General features: G+C 52.8%; 1 protein-coding gene across 7 annotated transcripts in view; it reads right to left on the reverse strand.

Moving 5' to 3' along the window:
- Window positions 1-15,416, reverse strand: part of HMCN2 (hemicentin 2) — a 172,512-nt gene that overhangs the window by 45,305 nt on the left and 111,791 nt on the right. For 6 of the 7 annotated variants that reach the window (XM_042245526.1, XM_042245524.1, XM_042245527.1 and 3 more), the window contains exons 47-57: window positions 13,982-14,095; window positions 13,482-13,568; window positions 9,607-9,798; window positions 7,677-7,850; window positions 7,449-7,565; window positions 6,803-6,945; window positions 6,286-6,436; window positions 5,154-5,372; window positions 2,622-2,735; window positions 1,809-1,996; window positions 536-632 (exon numbers count right to left, since the gene is read on the reverse strand). In XM_042245526.1, the coding sequence (XP_042101460.1) occupies window positions 536-632; window positions 1,809-1,996; window positions 2,622-2,735; window positions 5,154-5,372; window positions 6,286-6,436; window positions 6,803-6,945; window positions 7,449-7,565; window positions 7,677-7,850; window positions 9,607-9,798; window positions 13,482-13,568; window positions 13,982-14,095 (1,596 nt within the window). The remainder of the gene's footprint in view (window positions 1-535; window positions 633-1,808; window positions 1,997-2,621; window positions 2,736-5,153; window positions 5,373-6,285; window positions 6,437-6,802; window positions 6,946-7,448; window positions 7,566-7,676; window positions 7,851-9,606; window positions 9,799-13,481; window positions 13,569-13,981; window positions 14,096-15,416) is intronic. The other variant, XM_027966283.2, reaches the window with a different exon arrangement.

The raw sequence follows: 15,416 nt of genomic DNA on the forward strand, positions 1-15,416 counted from the left end.
CAGTGGCAGGGCCAGAATATCCATTCAATTCAGGCGTGAGTCCTAGACCTGAGCGCCCAGTGCCGTCATCCTCTGCCCCTGAGGCCACAGCTGCCCTACGTCTGGAGCCAGAGCCCTCAGCCTCTGAGATGCACGTATCACAGGAATGCAGAGGTTGAGAGGGCCGACTCTGGGGGCGGGGAGACCCCCACTGAGTCTCCGAGCCTGTTTCCACAGCCCTAAAATGGGGCCTACCTCTCAGCTTTGAGCCCAGGAAAGTAAGTGCCCTTATAGTAAGTGATCAATCGTCGTGCTGGAAAGACCTCGTTCTTCTGAGAGCCTCCGAGGTTGCTTAAGATGGTCTAGTGGCCAGGGTCCCCCAGAGCTCTCTGCCCTGGGGTAAGGCTGGCACAGGCCAAGGGCCCAGGACGCTGGAAGGGCCGTGGCGCTCTGCCTGCCTGCCTGGTGAGCCCACGGAGTATGCCAGAGCCAACCCAGAGGACCAGCCCTTGCTCAGCTGGGGAACCCGCGGGGGCTGCCCGCTTGCCCGGCTCACCTTGCACCCTGAGTGTGAAGAGCTTCTCTGCGGAGCCTGCTGGGTTCTCGGCCACACACATGTAGCTGGCAGCGTCAGCCACTTCCGCCGTGGAAACCTGGGGGTGCATGTCGCCAGCCCGATGGCTCTGGGCCCCCCAGGAACCGCGAGGGCTCCCTCCCACCCATCCCAGGCACGGCCGGCACCAGGCGGAGCCCCCTCAGAAGACCACCTTTGTCTACACGGAGCAATGCTTAGGGAGGTCACCCCATGTCCAGCCAGGGCTTTCTGTGACATTCGGGGCTGTGAGGCTGACAGATGAGTCCCTGTAGCAAACTGGGCGATGACAACAGTCCCCTCCCCAACCCCAAGAGGGGTGCTCTGTGCTGTGCTGGGCTCTGGGGGTCCCGTGTAGGGGTGTCTGGATGCTGGGGGCCCGAGGTGCTGCCTGAGGTCCCAGGTGCCCGCACAGCTCTGTGAGTATCCGACGGCCTTCCTAAGGAAGGCTGCCCGGTGCCACGCTGGCTGTAGGTGTGCCAGTCTCTGCTCCTTTTCAGGGGCCACAAGCAGCCCTACAAGGCTCCTCACATATGATTCTTTGGTGAATTAAGTAAGTAAAAGTGAAAGAAAGTGAAACTGCAAGTCGCTCAGTTGTGTCCGACTCTTTGCGACCCCATGGACTATACAGTCCACAGAATTCTCTACTGGAGTAGGTAGCCTTTCCCTTCTCCAGGGGATCTTCCCAACCCAGGGATCAAACTCAGGTCTCCCACATTGCAGGCAGACTCTTTACCAGCTGAGCCACAGGGGAAGCCCAAGAATACTGGAGTGGGTAGCCTATCCCTTTTCCAGGGGATCTTCCCAATCCAGGAAAACCTGAATTAAATCCCAGGGGTTCCAACACAGTTCCAAGCAAAGAGCTTCAGATGATGGCAGTTCATTGGCCCCCAGACAAACAGAACTGAGTCGCTGCAGCAGCTATCTTTATCTATTTTTTGATCTTGCCACAGGGCATGTGAGATCCTAGTTCTCCAACCAGGGATTGAACCCATGCCCCCTTGCAGCTGGAAGCACTGGAAACGCAGAGTCTTTTTTGCTTTTGTTTTTAAATAAATTTTTTTTTTAAAGTATTTTTGGCCATACCCTGCAGCATGAGGGATCTTAGTTGCACCCCCCAACCAGGGACTGAACCCAAGCCCTTTATGGGAAGGAAGGCAGAGTCTTAACCACTGGACCGCCAGGGAAGTCAGCCCCTGCCTTAAGCCTGAGCAGGGGTTGTGGGGGTCGCCCTGACCTGTAAGATTCGCCCGCCTTCCAGGACCTGCAGCCGTGGGCTTGGGGAGAAAGGCAGCCCGTTCTGGAGCCACGAGATGGTGGGTGCAGGGCTGCCCAGGGCTGGGCAGTACAGGCTGACGGTGCTGTTGGCGTTGACAGTCACCTCCTCTACAAGCGCCACCGTTTCACCCAGGATCACAGGTGGGGCTGGGGGCAGGGAGAAGAGGGTGAGGAGTGGGCAGCCTCCTTGGGAAAGGACCAGGGGGAGCAGGGCGTGGAGACGAGAGCTCTTGGTGCCAGGTGCTGGCTGGGGCTCCTTGAGCCCTGCCCACCAAGCCCTTCTGAGCCCTGAGACAGCTAAGGAATCTAGGGCACAGAGAGGGCTGTGATTCACTCAAGGTCACACAGCTAGCAAGCAGCTCATGTGTGCTGAGTCACTCAGCCGTGTCCAGCTCTTTGCAATCGCATGGACCGTAGCCCGGCAGGCTCCCCTTTTCCTGGGATTCTCCAGGCAAGAATACTGGAGTGGGTAGCCATTCCCCTCTCCAGGGGATCTTCCCAACCCGAGGATGGAACCCATGTCTCCTGCCTTGCAGGCGGACTCTTTACTGTCTGAGCTACCAGGGAAGCCCCAGGAAGCAGCTCGCTTGGAATCTGAACCTAGTCCAGTCTGGTTTCAGAGTCTGAGCTCGAAAGCCCTGGATCATTCACTTTGGAGAATGGCAGGACTACACCTGCTCTCTACTTGGGCCCCCTTCTGGAGGTGGGGGGCCGTCATGGGGCCTTAGACCTGAGCCTCCCACCCTGCCCACCCCCAGGCCAGGCCACTCACTCAGTACCAGCAGCTCGTAGTGCAGCCAGTCCTCGCCCACCTCGTTGGAGGCCCTGCACGAGTACCTTCCCGCATCCTCCGCCCGTACCAGGGGGATCTGCAGGACCCGGCCCCCTGCAGGGACATGGGGGAGACAGAAGTCTGAGCAAGAACCAAGGAACCTGCCCATTCCCCTGGAGGGGACCTGGGACACATCACCGCTCCACTCCCCTCACTTAACCTGTGACATGCAGAGAAGCACCTGCTGTGCCCGGGTCACGGGTCGAGAGGGTCAGTTAAAGAGCAGGAATGGCTTGCTCTGCGCCAGGCCCTGGGCTGAGCATTCCCCCAGCCTCTGACTCTGTGTGCTGTCACAACTCCCATCTTACAGATGGAAAAACTGAGGCTTCCTAAGAGTACCTGGCAGGGCTGAGCCCAGCTCCTTAATGAAGGCAGAGAGAAGAGGCAGAGACCTGGGCACATGTCTGGGCAGAGGCTCTCAGGAGGCTGGAGTGGTTGGAGGTGGGGGCTCTTGGGGGGTGTCACCTGGGACCCTCTGTGATCGAGAGCCAGCCAGGGCCAGACTCTGGCATCGAGGGGGCTGGAACTGGTATCTAGCAGGAGTGGGGTTAGGGTCACTGTGCACTCAGGATCCTGGGTTGGGGGTGGCCGACCCAGGATGTGACGGGCTGTGAGCAGGATTAGAACCAGGGGCTCATTATATGCAGAACCAAGGGATGGTAGCCTGGACTAGGGAGGCTGCGGCCACGGTCAAGGGAGGGGTCACTTCATGTGTGAGATTAATCTATGATCAGGGCCAGAATTAAGGTCAGCTGTGACTAGGAGCGCTGTGTGCCCAGGATTAGGGGTCCTGTGGCCAGGGTCAGGGGCTAGTGGTGGGACTGGAGGTCAGCATGTGACTGAGCTCTTTGTGTCCCCAGGCCAGAGGGCAGTGGCCATTCAAGGGGTCAATTACATCTTTCTGTAAGCACAGCCTCTCCCAGATCTCCAAGGGCTCGCCTTCTTTCACAAGCACCCAAGTCCAAACCCTGGCATGACTGTTCATCCTACAGCCCACCTCTTTCTTCCCTCTACCACCAGCGTCACCACTGACCTGCGCCGGCAGGGCACCGTGCGACTGCGAGCCAGGCGACCACCCCATCCGGCTCTGTGTCTGGGATTCCTCCCAGTCCTGGACCCCGCCAGGGAAGCCAGGCGTTTCTAAGCCCCATCCCCAGAGCCCTTTAATTCAAAGCCATCCGTAAAAAAACTATCCTAAGATAAAGCAGTTGTTTAGGCAGGACATGGAAGCAACCTACATGCCCTTTGACTGATGAGTGAATAAAAGACATGTGGTACGTAAACACAATGGAATATATGCTCAGCCATGAAACAAGAAGGGATTTGAGCCAGTTCTAGCAAGGTGGGTGAACCTAGAGCTTGTTATATACATAGTGAAGTACGCCAAAAAGAGAAAAACAAATATAGTGTATTAACGCATATATATGGGATCTAGAAAACTGATACTGATGAACCTATTTGTGGGGAAGGAATGGGGACGCAGATGTAGAGATTGGACTTGTGGACAGAGTGGGGGAGGCAGAGAGTGGGACAAATGGAGAAAGTAGCATCAGCATAAATACACAACATCCATGAGATGGATAGCTGGTGAGAAGCTGTTGTGTAGCACAGCGAGCCCAGCCTGGTGCTCAGTGATGACTTGGATGGATGGAATAGGAGGGGAGGAGGCCAAGGAGGGAGGGGTGTACTGTATGATAACGGCTGATTTGCATTTTGCATGGCAGAAACCAGCACAACACTGCAAAAATTAAAAAAATTTTTAATATAAAAAAATAAAAAGTGTTTATGTTCTTAACAAAAAAGCAAATAACTTCAAAAGTTTCTTTACCGACTGAGCTATCAGGGAAGCCCAACTTTAAATAAACAAATATATAAAGCAGGAAAAAGACATAAAAAGGTCACGTGACAACCTAGAGGGGTGGCAGGTGGCAGGGCGAGTCAAGAGGGGAGGGGCATGCGTATGCTTCCGGCTGATTCGTTTTGATATATGGCGGAAACCAACACAATGCTGTAAAGAGACTATCCTCCAATTAAAAATGAATAATTTTTTTTAAGGTCACATGAGCCATGATCTTGGATCCTGGGTGGGCATCAGAGCCCCATGAGAGCTTCTTCAACATTTGGGGTCTTAATAAAGGAACTGCCCCCTCCCCCCAGAAAAAGGGGCCAGAACATTACAGATCTCCAATCCCAGAGGTGGAGGTGGGCGTGGTGCAGATGAGGACCTCTGTTCTAACCAGAGGCAGAAGGGGATCCTGTTCTTGCCTTCATACAGGTAAAGGACTTCTAGCCCCAGTTTATGAAAGGTGGCTGAGGTCCAGAGTGGACATATGCCCTGCCGGGGGTCAGACAGCAAGTGCCAGGCAGGAGACCTCGGGCCGCACCAAACGGCGGAGGGGACCCACTCTGGTGTGGGCGTGGCGCTGGTGCCTGCCTGTGAAGGGCCCGCTCTTCCACGCCTCCCCGGCCTACCTTGCAGAACAGACACCCCGTCCTCGACCGAGAGGGGGCGGTCCTCCCTGTACCAGGTCAGCTCCGGGGCTGGCACCGCGTTGGTGTCGCAGTACAGGTAGACGGGGTTGTTCTCCACGACCTCCCGGTATTCCGTCACCCCGCCCCGGGCCTCTTCCTCCCGGAACGGGGTCTCAAAGTCTGCAGTGGCATCGCCCACCTTCTGGAATATGGGGGGTACTGGGGAGCGGGGGACAAAGCCGTCAAGACACACCATTGAGAGATGGGCGAGAACTTCCGCTCAGAGATTCCCGTCCCAGCCTCCCCTGGGCAGGGAAATTCCATTGATTGAGCCAATCCCTCCCATCAAAGCAGTTTTTTAAAATGATCTTTTTTCCTTTGTTATCAGCTAATTTTTTCAAAGTAAACGCTTCGGGCCCCGCGGGACACTCAGCTAAGAGCATCGAGGGGGCGCCGAGAGGCAAGGGGCGGGGACGGGCGGTGGCTCGCCTCGCGGCGGACCGCCCGCCCGCTCCCAAGATCCAACTACGAGCTTTTTAACTGCAGCAACTTTAATATACGCTATTGGAGCTGGAATTACCGCGGCTGCTGGCACCAGACTTGCCCTCCGATGGATCCTCGCGGAAGGATTTAAAGTGGACTCATTCCAATTACAGGGCCTCGAAAGAGTCCTGTATTGTTATTTTTCGTCACTACCTCCCCGGGTCGGGAGTGGGTAATTTGCGCGCCTGCTGCCAGATCTTTTTTTCTGATGCAGACCATTTTTTAAAAGTCTTTATTGACTCTGCTACAATATTGCTTCTGTTTTATGCTTTGGTTTTTTTTGGCCAGGAGGCCTGTGGGATCTGCGTTCTTGGACCAGGAACCCACACCCGCTGCACTGGAAGGGGAAGTCTTAACCACTGGACCATCAGGAAAGTTCCCTGATCATCTGAATCTCACCAAGGCAAAACTAAGGCCTGGGGAGCAGTGATGTCCCAGTCCCCAGGTCAGTTCATGAAAGAGCCCAGGCCAGCGTTCAGGGGGGCCAGATGTGCCGACAGCGACGAGAACAGAGCCCTCCTGCCAGGCTGCCCCAGAAGCACTGATGCCCCCCAAGTCCCACTGACCCCCGCCCCGTAGCCCCACGCACCCTGGATGAGCACGTTGAAGTCCTGGTCATCCTCGCCAGCCACGTTGGTGGCCACACACAGGTATCGCCCGGAATCGGAGACCTGCGTGGGCTGGATCTGGAGCAGCCGTCCTTCGCGGAGGATGTGGACACGCTGGTTGGGGGTCACGGGCTGGAGGTGGAAAGAGAGGGGACAGAGATCAGGAATAAGGGCTAGCAAGCACCCAAATGAGTGTATTTCCATTTTCACACGGTTTTTAAAACACCACATAAAGTGGTCAGAGCACCCTGACAATTCTGTAATACCAGACTCACAGAATGTAAAAATTAGAAGAGAATTCAGTGAGTGAATATAGGGTTTCATGCTCGTGAGACTTGTTTTCTGTAAAGAATTGAACTTCTTATTAAAATATAAAGGACGGGGCAGGGCCCAGGACAGCTCTGGGGCCTGCTGCTATGACTGCCTTTTCTGGAAGGTTCTGCAGATGAGGGGGACCCAGATTGAGAATCTGAGGCTGCCAGGGGCTCCTGAGCTCACCTGTCCGTCCTTGTACCAGCTGATGGTGGGTGGGGGCATGCCCCAGCACTCACACTCCAGGGTCAAGGTGCTGTTGACCTTGGTCTTCACTACCTTCATGCTGACCTCCCCGAAGAGGTCATCTTTGGAGATGGAAGGGGGAACTGAAACCATAAAGGAGTCTGAGGAGCAGGCCGGGAGAAGACGTGCCGAGACCCTGCACCCCCCGGCCCCTAAGCCCATCCCAGAAGTGGAGGGGGCTGGCTCTCCAGAGCAGAGGAACAGGGAGCCTGGAAACCTGCCTGCTCCTGGGGAGAGATGGTTATGGGACAGGGCAGGTCTGAGGCAGGGGGATTTCTGGGGTGACCTCTGGGGACCCTTCCAGGGGTGCCAGGTCTCCAGCTGCAGACGCTATTATTGCTCTGCAGCACAAGTGGCAGAAGGAAGCCAGGACTGCTGCGGGTCTAGGCATCCATGTGACCGTCTTAACTCACTGGTTCCCTCCTCCTAAGTTCTAGGCCCTAAATGGACCGAGCTGGCCTGGCTGGCCAGGGACCATCAGAGGAGAAAAGTCACATGAAGGCACCTGGGGTGTCAAGTGCAGCCCCGGCATTCTCGGGCAGCCTCCTGCCCACCCAGCTGGTGCCCTGGCCGGTCCCTGACTCACTGAGGACTTCCACGTGGTAGTTCTTCATGGCCTCGCCCAGCTCATTGGTGACCACGCAGGTGTACTGGCCCACGTCTTCCCTCTGGGCATTCAGAATCTGCAGCCCGTGGGTGCCTGCTTGGGGTAGGGCAGTGGCCAGGCTCACCCCATAGCTCCCTGCCTCGGACCCAGCCTGGTGACGTATCACCTGCACCCTCTTCCCCCTCCCCATCCCCTCGAGGGCATCACCTGGGAGCAGCTGGATGTTGTTCGAGGCCTCAAAAGGGGCCCCGTCCTTCATCCAGGTGATGGTGGGGGCAGGAAAGGCCCGCGTCTCGCAGATCAGAGAGATGGGGTTGTTGATGGTCACGGTCACCTCCTCGTCCATGCTGTCCTCCGTCACTCCCAGGATAGTGGGAACCACTGCGGTGGGGCAGGGGGTGGGCTCCTGAACAGGGATCCCCCGCCCTGGGCCCGAGGACCCAGAAAAGTCTGAGACCCTGGGGCTGGGCTTCGGTGCTGTTGTTGTTTGTGTTACAAAGATGGGAAACGAGGCTCAGAGGAACCACGCCCTGTGTGGCCAGACTTCAATTCAGGCCTGGGCGGCCCAGAGCCCAGGCTCTCCCTTCCTAAGCAATATCATAGGGGAAGCTGGTCAAGTCTGCCTTTATTTCCCCAATAAGCTCTTAAACATCCGTGTGTGTGCAGGCTCAGTTGTGTCCGACTCTTTATGACCCCGTGGACTGCAGCGCGCCAGGCTCCTCTGTCCGTGGGATTTCCAAGAACACTGGAGTGGGTTGCCATTTCCTCCTCTAGGGGATCTTCCTGACCCAGGGATCGAACCCTCGTCTCCTGTGTCTCCTGCACTGGCAGGCGGATTCTTTACCACTGCGCCACCTGGGAAGCCCCTCTTAACATCCAGACATCCACTAATTTAACCACAGTCTTCCCAGTTGTGTGTGTGGTTCTGATTTGTACCCTGCTCTGAGCAGAGGTAGGGGTGGAGTTTTGTTCTCTGCTGAGTAAAATAGCTCTGCCTTCATTGGTCACCAAATATTCTCTTTCAGCTCTTGCTGGGGACCCTCCTTTTTACCAACAGCAGTTTATTTTATTTTTTATTAATTAATTTTGGCTGCTCTGGGTCTTTGTTGCTACGTGCGGGCTTTCTCTAGCTGTGACGAGGGGTCACAGCTATACAGGCTATACAAGCTTCTCTTTGTGGTGGCTTCTCCTGTAGCAGACCTTGGGCTCTAGGGTGTGCAGGCCCAGTAATTGCAGCTTGCAGGCTCTAGACCTCGGGCTCAGTAGTTGTGGCACACAGGGTTAGTTGCCCCAGGCCATGTGGAATCTTCCAAGAGCAGGGATCGAACCTGTCCCTTGCATTGGCTGGTAGATTCTTAACTGCTGGGCTTCTAGGGAAGTTCTGTGTGTGCTGTGCACGCTAAGTGACTTCAGTCATGTCTGACTCTTTGCGACCCCATGGATTGCAGCCTGCCAGGCTCCTTGGTCCATGGGATTCTCCAGGCAAGAATGCTGGAATGGGTTGCCATGTCCTCCTCCAGGGGATCTTCCCGACCCAGGGATCGAACCTGGGTCTCCTGTGTCTCCTGCATTGCAGGCAGATTCTTTACCACTGAGCCATCTGGGAAGTCCCACCAACAGCATTTTGAAAAATGGATCTGTCTAGTCTTCTAGGGCCCTGCTTCTCCTAATGAGACAGTTCATGCTGATGGCTCTTGGGAGAATGACTGCCCGGGTGTAAGCCCCCACCCTGAGGCCTGGAGTCTTGTCACCTCTCTAAGCCTCACAGCTTCATTGGTGACTGAGGGACAAGCACATCTCCCGCCTCCTAGGATAGTCAGGGGACTCCCTGGTGGTCCAGTGGTTAGGACTCTGCCTTCCAGAGCACAGGGCTTGGCTTCGATCCCTAGTCGAGTAACTAAGACCCCATGTGCTGCTCGGTGTGCTCCCCGTTCAACTAATCAGGCAATCAGGCCTGTCCAAATGCCTAGCTCGTGGTAGATGATTACCCAATATACCCGCTATTATTTCTTTTGTTGTTGCTGACATGGAAGAAACAAAAATGAAGTGCTTTGTGGGAAGCTGCTCGTAAGGAGTTGGTCACCTTGGTATTCCCTTCTGCTTGAACCTGGGTCACCAGGAGATGTTTGGCACTTACCCAGGACGCTAAGCTGGAAATGCTTGGTCTTTTCCCCTATGGCGTTGGCTGCAATGCAGGAGTAGTGGCCCGCACTAGACAGGTTGGCCTGGAGGACCCGCAGGAGGGCTCCATCTGGAGAAACCTGGTGGGCGTCTCCACTAGCCAGGGGTCGGCCGTCTTTGAACCATGTGACCTTGGGCTGTGGGTGGCCTATATGCAGAGGGGAGAGGCAGGTCAAACGACTCAGTAGGTTTTCACCAGGTCAAACCAGAGGTCAGAGGCTGCTCCGAGATGGAGTGGGAGACATGGTTCTCTATTTCAGTCCAGAGGCCCGTGCGGCAGGGCAAGACACAGAAGCAGCCATCAGATCTGGCCTGGACCCTTTCCTATGTGATTTGGTTACCACTTCCTTTCCCAGGTTGTGGGCAGGGATGGCTTGGTACAGACAGGCAGGACATAAAGGCAAATTATTCCTTCCATCCATCCATCCATTCATCTACCCACCCCACCCCATCCATCCATCCTTTTGTCCATTCATACATACACACATTCACCCATTTACCCATCCATCCATCCATCCATCCATCCATCCATCTCTCCCAGGCCACAAGCATTAACAGGAGCCTACTTTGCCAGGCCCTGGGGAACCATGGTGACAAGACAGTCCTCGGTTCTCATGGAGCTCAGAGCCGGGCTGGGGGAGACAGATGTCACAAGGCCACTATGGCCCAGTGGAGTCAATGCTGGAACAAGGGAACACTAGGACCTTGTAGGAGAACAGCAGAGAAATGACTCCAGAAAGAATGAAGACACCCAGTGACTGGTGATGGAAACAAGGTCTGATGCTGTAAAGAACAACACTGCATAGGAACCTGGAATGTTAGCTCCATGAATCAAGGTAAATTGGAAGTGGTCAAACAGGAGATGGCAAGAGTGAACATCGACATTTTAGAAATCAGTGAACTAAAATGGACTGGAATGGGTGAATTTAATTCAGATGACCATTATATATACCACTGTGGGCAAGAATCCCTTAGAAAAAAATGGACTAGCCCTCATAGTCAACAAAAGAGTCTGAAATGCAGTACTTGGAGGCAATCTCAAAAACAACAGAATGATCTCTGTTTGTTTCCAAGGCAAACCATTTAGTAGCACAGGAATCCAAGCCTATGACTCTATCAGTAATGCTGAAGAAGCTGAAGTTGAACCATTCTATGAAGATCTACAAGACCTTCCAGAACTAACCCCCAAAAAAGATGTCCTTTTCATCACAGGGGACTGGAATGCAAAAGTAGGAAGTCAAGAGATACCTGGAGTAACAGGCAAATTTGGCCTTGGAGTACAAAAATGAAGCAGGGCAAAGGCTAACAGAGTTTTGTGAAGAGAACACACTGGTCATAGCAAACAACATCTTCCCACAATACAAGAGAAGACTCTACACGTGGACATCACCAGATGATCACTACTGAAATCAGATTGATTATATTCTTTGCAGCCAAAGATGGAGGTCTAAATAGTCAGCAAAAACAAGATTGGAAACTAACTGTGACTCAGATCATGAGCTCCTTATTGCAAAATTCAGACTTAAATTGGAAAGTAGGGAAAATCACTAGACCATTCAGGTATGACCTAAAACAAATCCCTTATGATTGTACAGTGGAAGTGACAAACATATTCAAGGGATTAGACCTGATAGACAGAATGCCTGAAGAACTATGGACGGAGGTTCGTGACATTGTACAGGAGGCAGTGATCAAGGCCATCCCCAAGAAAAAGAAACGCAAAAAGGCAGAATGTTTGTTTGAGAAGTCCTTATAAATAGCTGAGAAAAGAAGAGAAGTGAAAGGCAAAGGAAAAAAGTAAGATATACCCATTTGAAAGCAGAGTTTCAAAGAATAGCAAGGAGAGATAAGAAAGCCTTCCTCAGTGATTAGTGCAAAGAGATAGAGGAAAACAACAGAATGGGAAAGATTAGAGATCTCTTCAAGAAAATTAGAGATACCAAGGGAACATGTCATGAAATGATGGGCTCAGTAAAGGACAGAAATGGTATGGACCTAACAGAAGCAGAAGACATTAAGAAGAGGTGGCAAGAATATACAGAAGAACTGTACAAAGAAGATCTTCACGACCAAGATAATCACGATGGTGTGATCACTCACCTAGAGCCAGACATCCTGGAATGCAAAGTCAAGTGGGCCTTAGGAAGCATCACCATGAACAAAGCTAGTGGAGGTGATGGAATTCCAGCTGAGCTATTTCAAATCCTAAAAGATGATGCTGTGAAAGTGCTGCACTCAATATGCCAGCAAATTTGGAAAACTCAGCAGTGGCCGCAGGACTGGAAAAGGTCAGCTTTCATTCCAATCCCAAAGCAAGATAATGCCAAAAAAATGCTCAAACTATCACACAATTGCACTCATCTCATACGCTAGCAAACTGATGCTCAAAGTTCTCCAAGCCAGGCTTCAACAGTATGTGAACCGTGAACCTCCAGATGTTCAAGCTGGTTTTAGAAAAGGCAGAGGAACTAGAGATCAAATTACCAACATCTACTGGATCACTGAAAAAGCAAGAGAGTTCCAGGAAAACATCTACTTCTGCTTTATTGACTATGCCAAAGCCTTTGACTGTGTGGATCACAATAAACTGTGGGAAATTCTTTATAAGAAGGGAATACCAGACCACCTGACCTGCCTCCTGAGAAATCTGTACGCAGGTCAAGAAGCAACAGTTAGAACTGGACATGGAACAACAGACTGGTTCCAAATTGGGAAAGGAGTACATCAAGGCTGTATATTGTCTCTCTGCTTATTTAACTTATATGCAGAGAACATCATGAGAAATGCCGGGCTGGATGAAGCACAAGCTGAAATCAAGATTGCTGGGAGAAATATCAATAACCTCAGATATGCAGATGACACCACCCTTATGGCAGAAAGCGAAGAAGAACTAAAGAACCTCTTGGTGAAAGTGAAAGAGGAGAGTGAAAAAGCTGGCTTAAAACTCAACATTCAGAAAACTAAGATCATGGCATCCAGTCCCATCACTTCATGCAAATAGATGGGGAAACAATGGAAACAGTGAGAGACTACTTTTTTGGGCTCCAAAATCACTGCAGATGGTGACTGCAGCCATGAAATTAAAAGATGCTTGCTCCTTGGAAGAAAGGCTATGACCAACTTAGACAGCATATTAAAAAGCAGAGACATTACTTTGCCAACAAAGGTCTGTCTGGTCAAAGTTATGGTTTTTCCATTGGTCATGTATGGATGTGAGAGTGGGATCATAAAGAAAGCCGAGCGCCGAAGAATTGATGCTTTTGAACTGTGGTGTTGTAGAAGACTCTTGAGAGACCCTTGAACTTCAAGGAGATCCAACCAGTCCATCCTAAACGAAATCAGTCCTGAATATTCATTGGAAGAGCTGAAGCTGAAGCTGAAACTCCAATATTTTGCCACCTTATGCAAAGAACTGACTCACTGCAAAAGATCTTAATGCTGGGAAAGATTGAAGGCAGAAGGAGAAGGGGACGACAGAAGATGAGATGGTTGGATGGCATCACCAACTCAATGGACATGAGTTTGAGCAAGCTCCTGGAGTTGGTGATGGACAAGGAGGCCTGGCATGTTGCAGTCCATGGGGTCGCAAAGGGTCTAACATGACTGAGCGACTGAGCTGAATTGAACTGAGGACCTTGGAGGCTGAGTTCTGCAGTCAGATGAGTAGGGAAGAGTGTTTGTGGCAGAGGCATAGAGAATGAAAAGTCCACGATGGCGAGGGATGCCCTGCAGGGAACAGCAGGGCAGTGGGCAGGCACCCCAGATCTCTGAGGACCCCTCCTCCCCACAGCTGCCTCTTCACCCTCCTCCAGTCCACTGTGTGGCCCTTACCTGAGACATTGCACGTCAGGTGGGCCGTCTCCCCCTCAGGGACCTTGACTGCGTCCTCCACATCCTCCTTCTCAATACTGGGAGGAACTGCCAGAAGCAGGGAAGACAGACGCTCGCTGACCGGGCTGAGCAAACACAGAGCAGGAAACCAAGCACCCACTGTGTCTGTCTTCCATTTCCCCATTCCCTCACACCTGTTGCCATGGGGCAGGGGTCTAATAAAAATTTGCAGCTGGCTGAGGCAAATACCAGTGCCGCTGGGAGAAGGCCCCAGTCAGAGGAAGGCAGTTGGGTGGTATCGAAAATCTTTGCCCCCTTTCATCTTGGGTTGGTTCTGGCTGTTTCTGGAAAGTTCTATGGCAGCCTCAGAGAAGAGGCTGCTAATGAGGCAAAGACAAGGCTTGGTCTCTCCCTCCTGTCTGTGCTGGGTCCACTCCCAGAGGCTCCCAGGCTGGAAGGAAGGATGGGTGGGCGCCCGAGAGAACCGGGCGGTGACGTACCTAGGACCTCCACGCTGAAGTCCCTCCGTGCCTCCCCAGCCTCGTTGCTGGCCAGGCACGAGTAGAGGCCTCTGTCCTGCTCCTGCGCCCGGGTCAGCTTCAGCATCCAGCCGCCTGGGAAGCGGGAGAGTGGGCTCCAAGCACAGCTGCGAGCAGCCTTCTGTGCCCAGCTGAGCCCAGGCTGCCCACCGGGAAGAGGAGCACTCCGGGCGTTATATTTAGATGTTTATGCATCTGCCTCCAACAGTGTTCCATTCCTCAGAGAGGGAAACTGAGACCCGGAGGGTCAACAGATGGATGGAGCCTTCTGGACATTAGTCCTTGCTGTTGTTAGTCGCTAAGTTGTGTCCAGGTCTTTTGCAATCCCATGGACTGCAGCCCGCAAGGCTCCTCTATCCATGGGATTTCCCAGGCAAGAAAACTGGAGTGGGTTGCCATTTCCTCCTCCGGAGGATCTTTCCAACCCAGGGATCAAGCCCTCATCTCCTGAATTAGCAGGTGAATTCTTTACCCCTGAGCCACCAGGGAAGCCTGGATATTAGACCTACGCCAGGGTAAACTTCTCTTAAGCTTCCCGGGTGACTCAGATGGTAAAGAATCTGCCTGCAATGTGGGAGACTTGGGTTCAATCCCTGGGTTGGGAAGATCCTCTGGAGGAGGGCATGGCAACCCACTCCAGTATTCTTGCCTGGAGAATCCTCACGGACAGAGGAGCCTGGTGGGCTACAGTCCATGGGGTTGCAAAGAGTCGGACATGACTGAGCAACTAAGCACATAGGCACAGGGTAAACTAGACCCTGTTCTAGTCAGAAGACTCTGTCACCTGGCTACCCTCTCTTCTGTGGACTGACTAGAGCTGGAAGCACAGCAGTGGTTTATGTAATCCTGGCTCAGATCAGAACCCCATTCTACTCCGATGGACCTGGTGAAAGTCCACCTTCTCCCAAGGACCTCTCAGAGGAACACAAGGATCTCCTAAGACCAGTCCAAGGAAAGCAGATATACAGGACTTGTCATCACGGCTACTCCTGCACCCAGGACAGACATCACTAATCGATCACCACTCTCCTTTCTGCTGGACCCAGATGCAGTTTCTGAATTCATCTCATCCGATGAATATTGCAGCCCCTACCAAGTGACAGGAAGTGATACACGAGGGGAAACTTATTTACCATCCCAGCTGGGACCACATGGAATAATTGATGGGTCATTGAGGCTGAGCTTCAGTGGGCCTGGAAGTCCCTGCAAGATTCTGATAGGATACTGCCTCCTGAGCCTCAGTTTCTCCATTTGTATTCCAGCAAGAACCATCACAAACCAGCTTTGCGAGGAAGATGAGTATTCAGAGGAGAAAGTGCTTGGACTAGCATTTCTAAAAGTTTGCTACAGCTCCATGGGAGGTTATATAAGCTCTGTGAGAATTTTTTTTTTGGCT

The sequence above is a fragment of the Ovis aries genome, chromosome 3 (assembly GCF_016772045.2).
Source record: "Ovis aries strain OAR_USU_Benz2616 breed Rambouillet chromosome 3, ARS-UI_Ramb_v3.0, whole genome shotgun sequence".
NCBI lineage: Eukaryota > Metazoa > Chordata > Mammalia > Artiodactyla > Bovidae > Ovis > Ovis aries.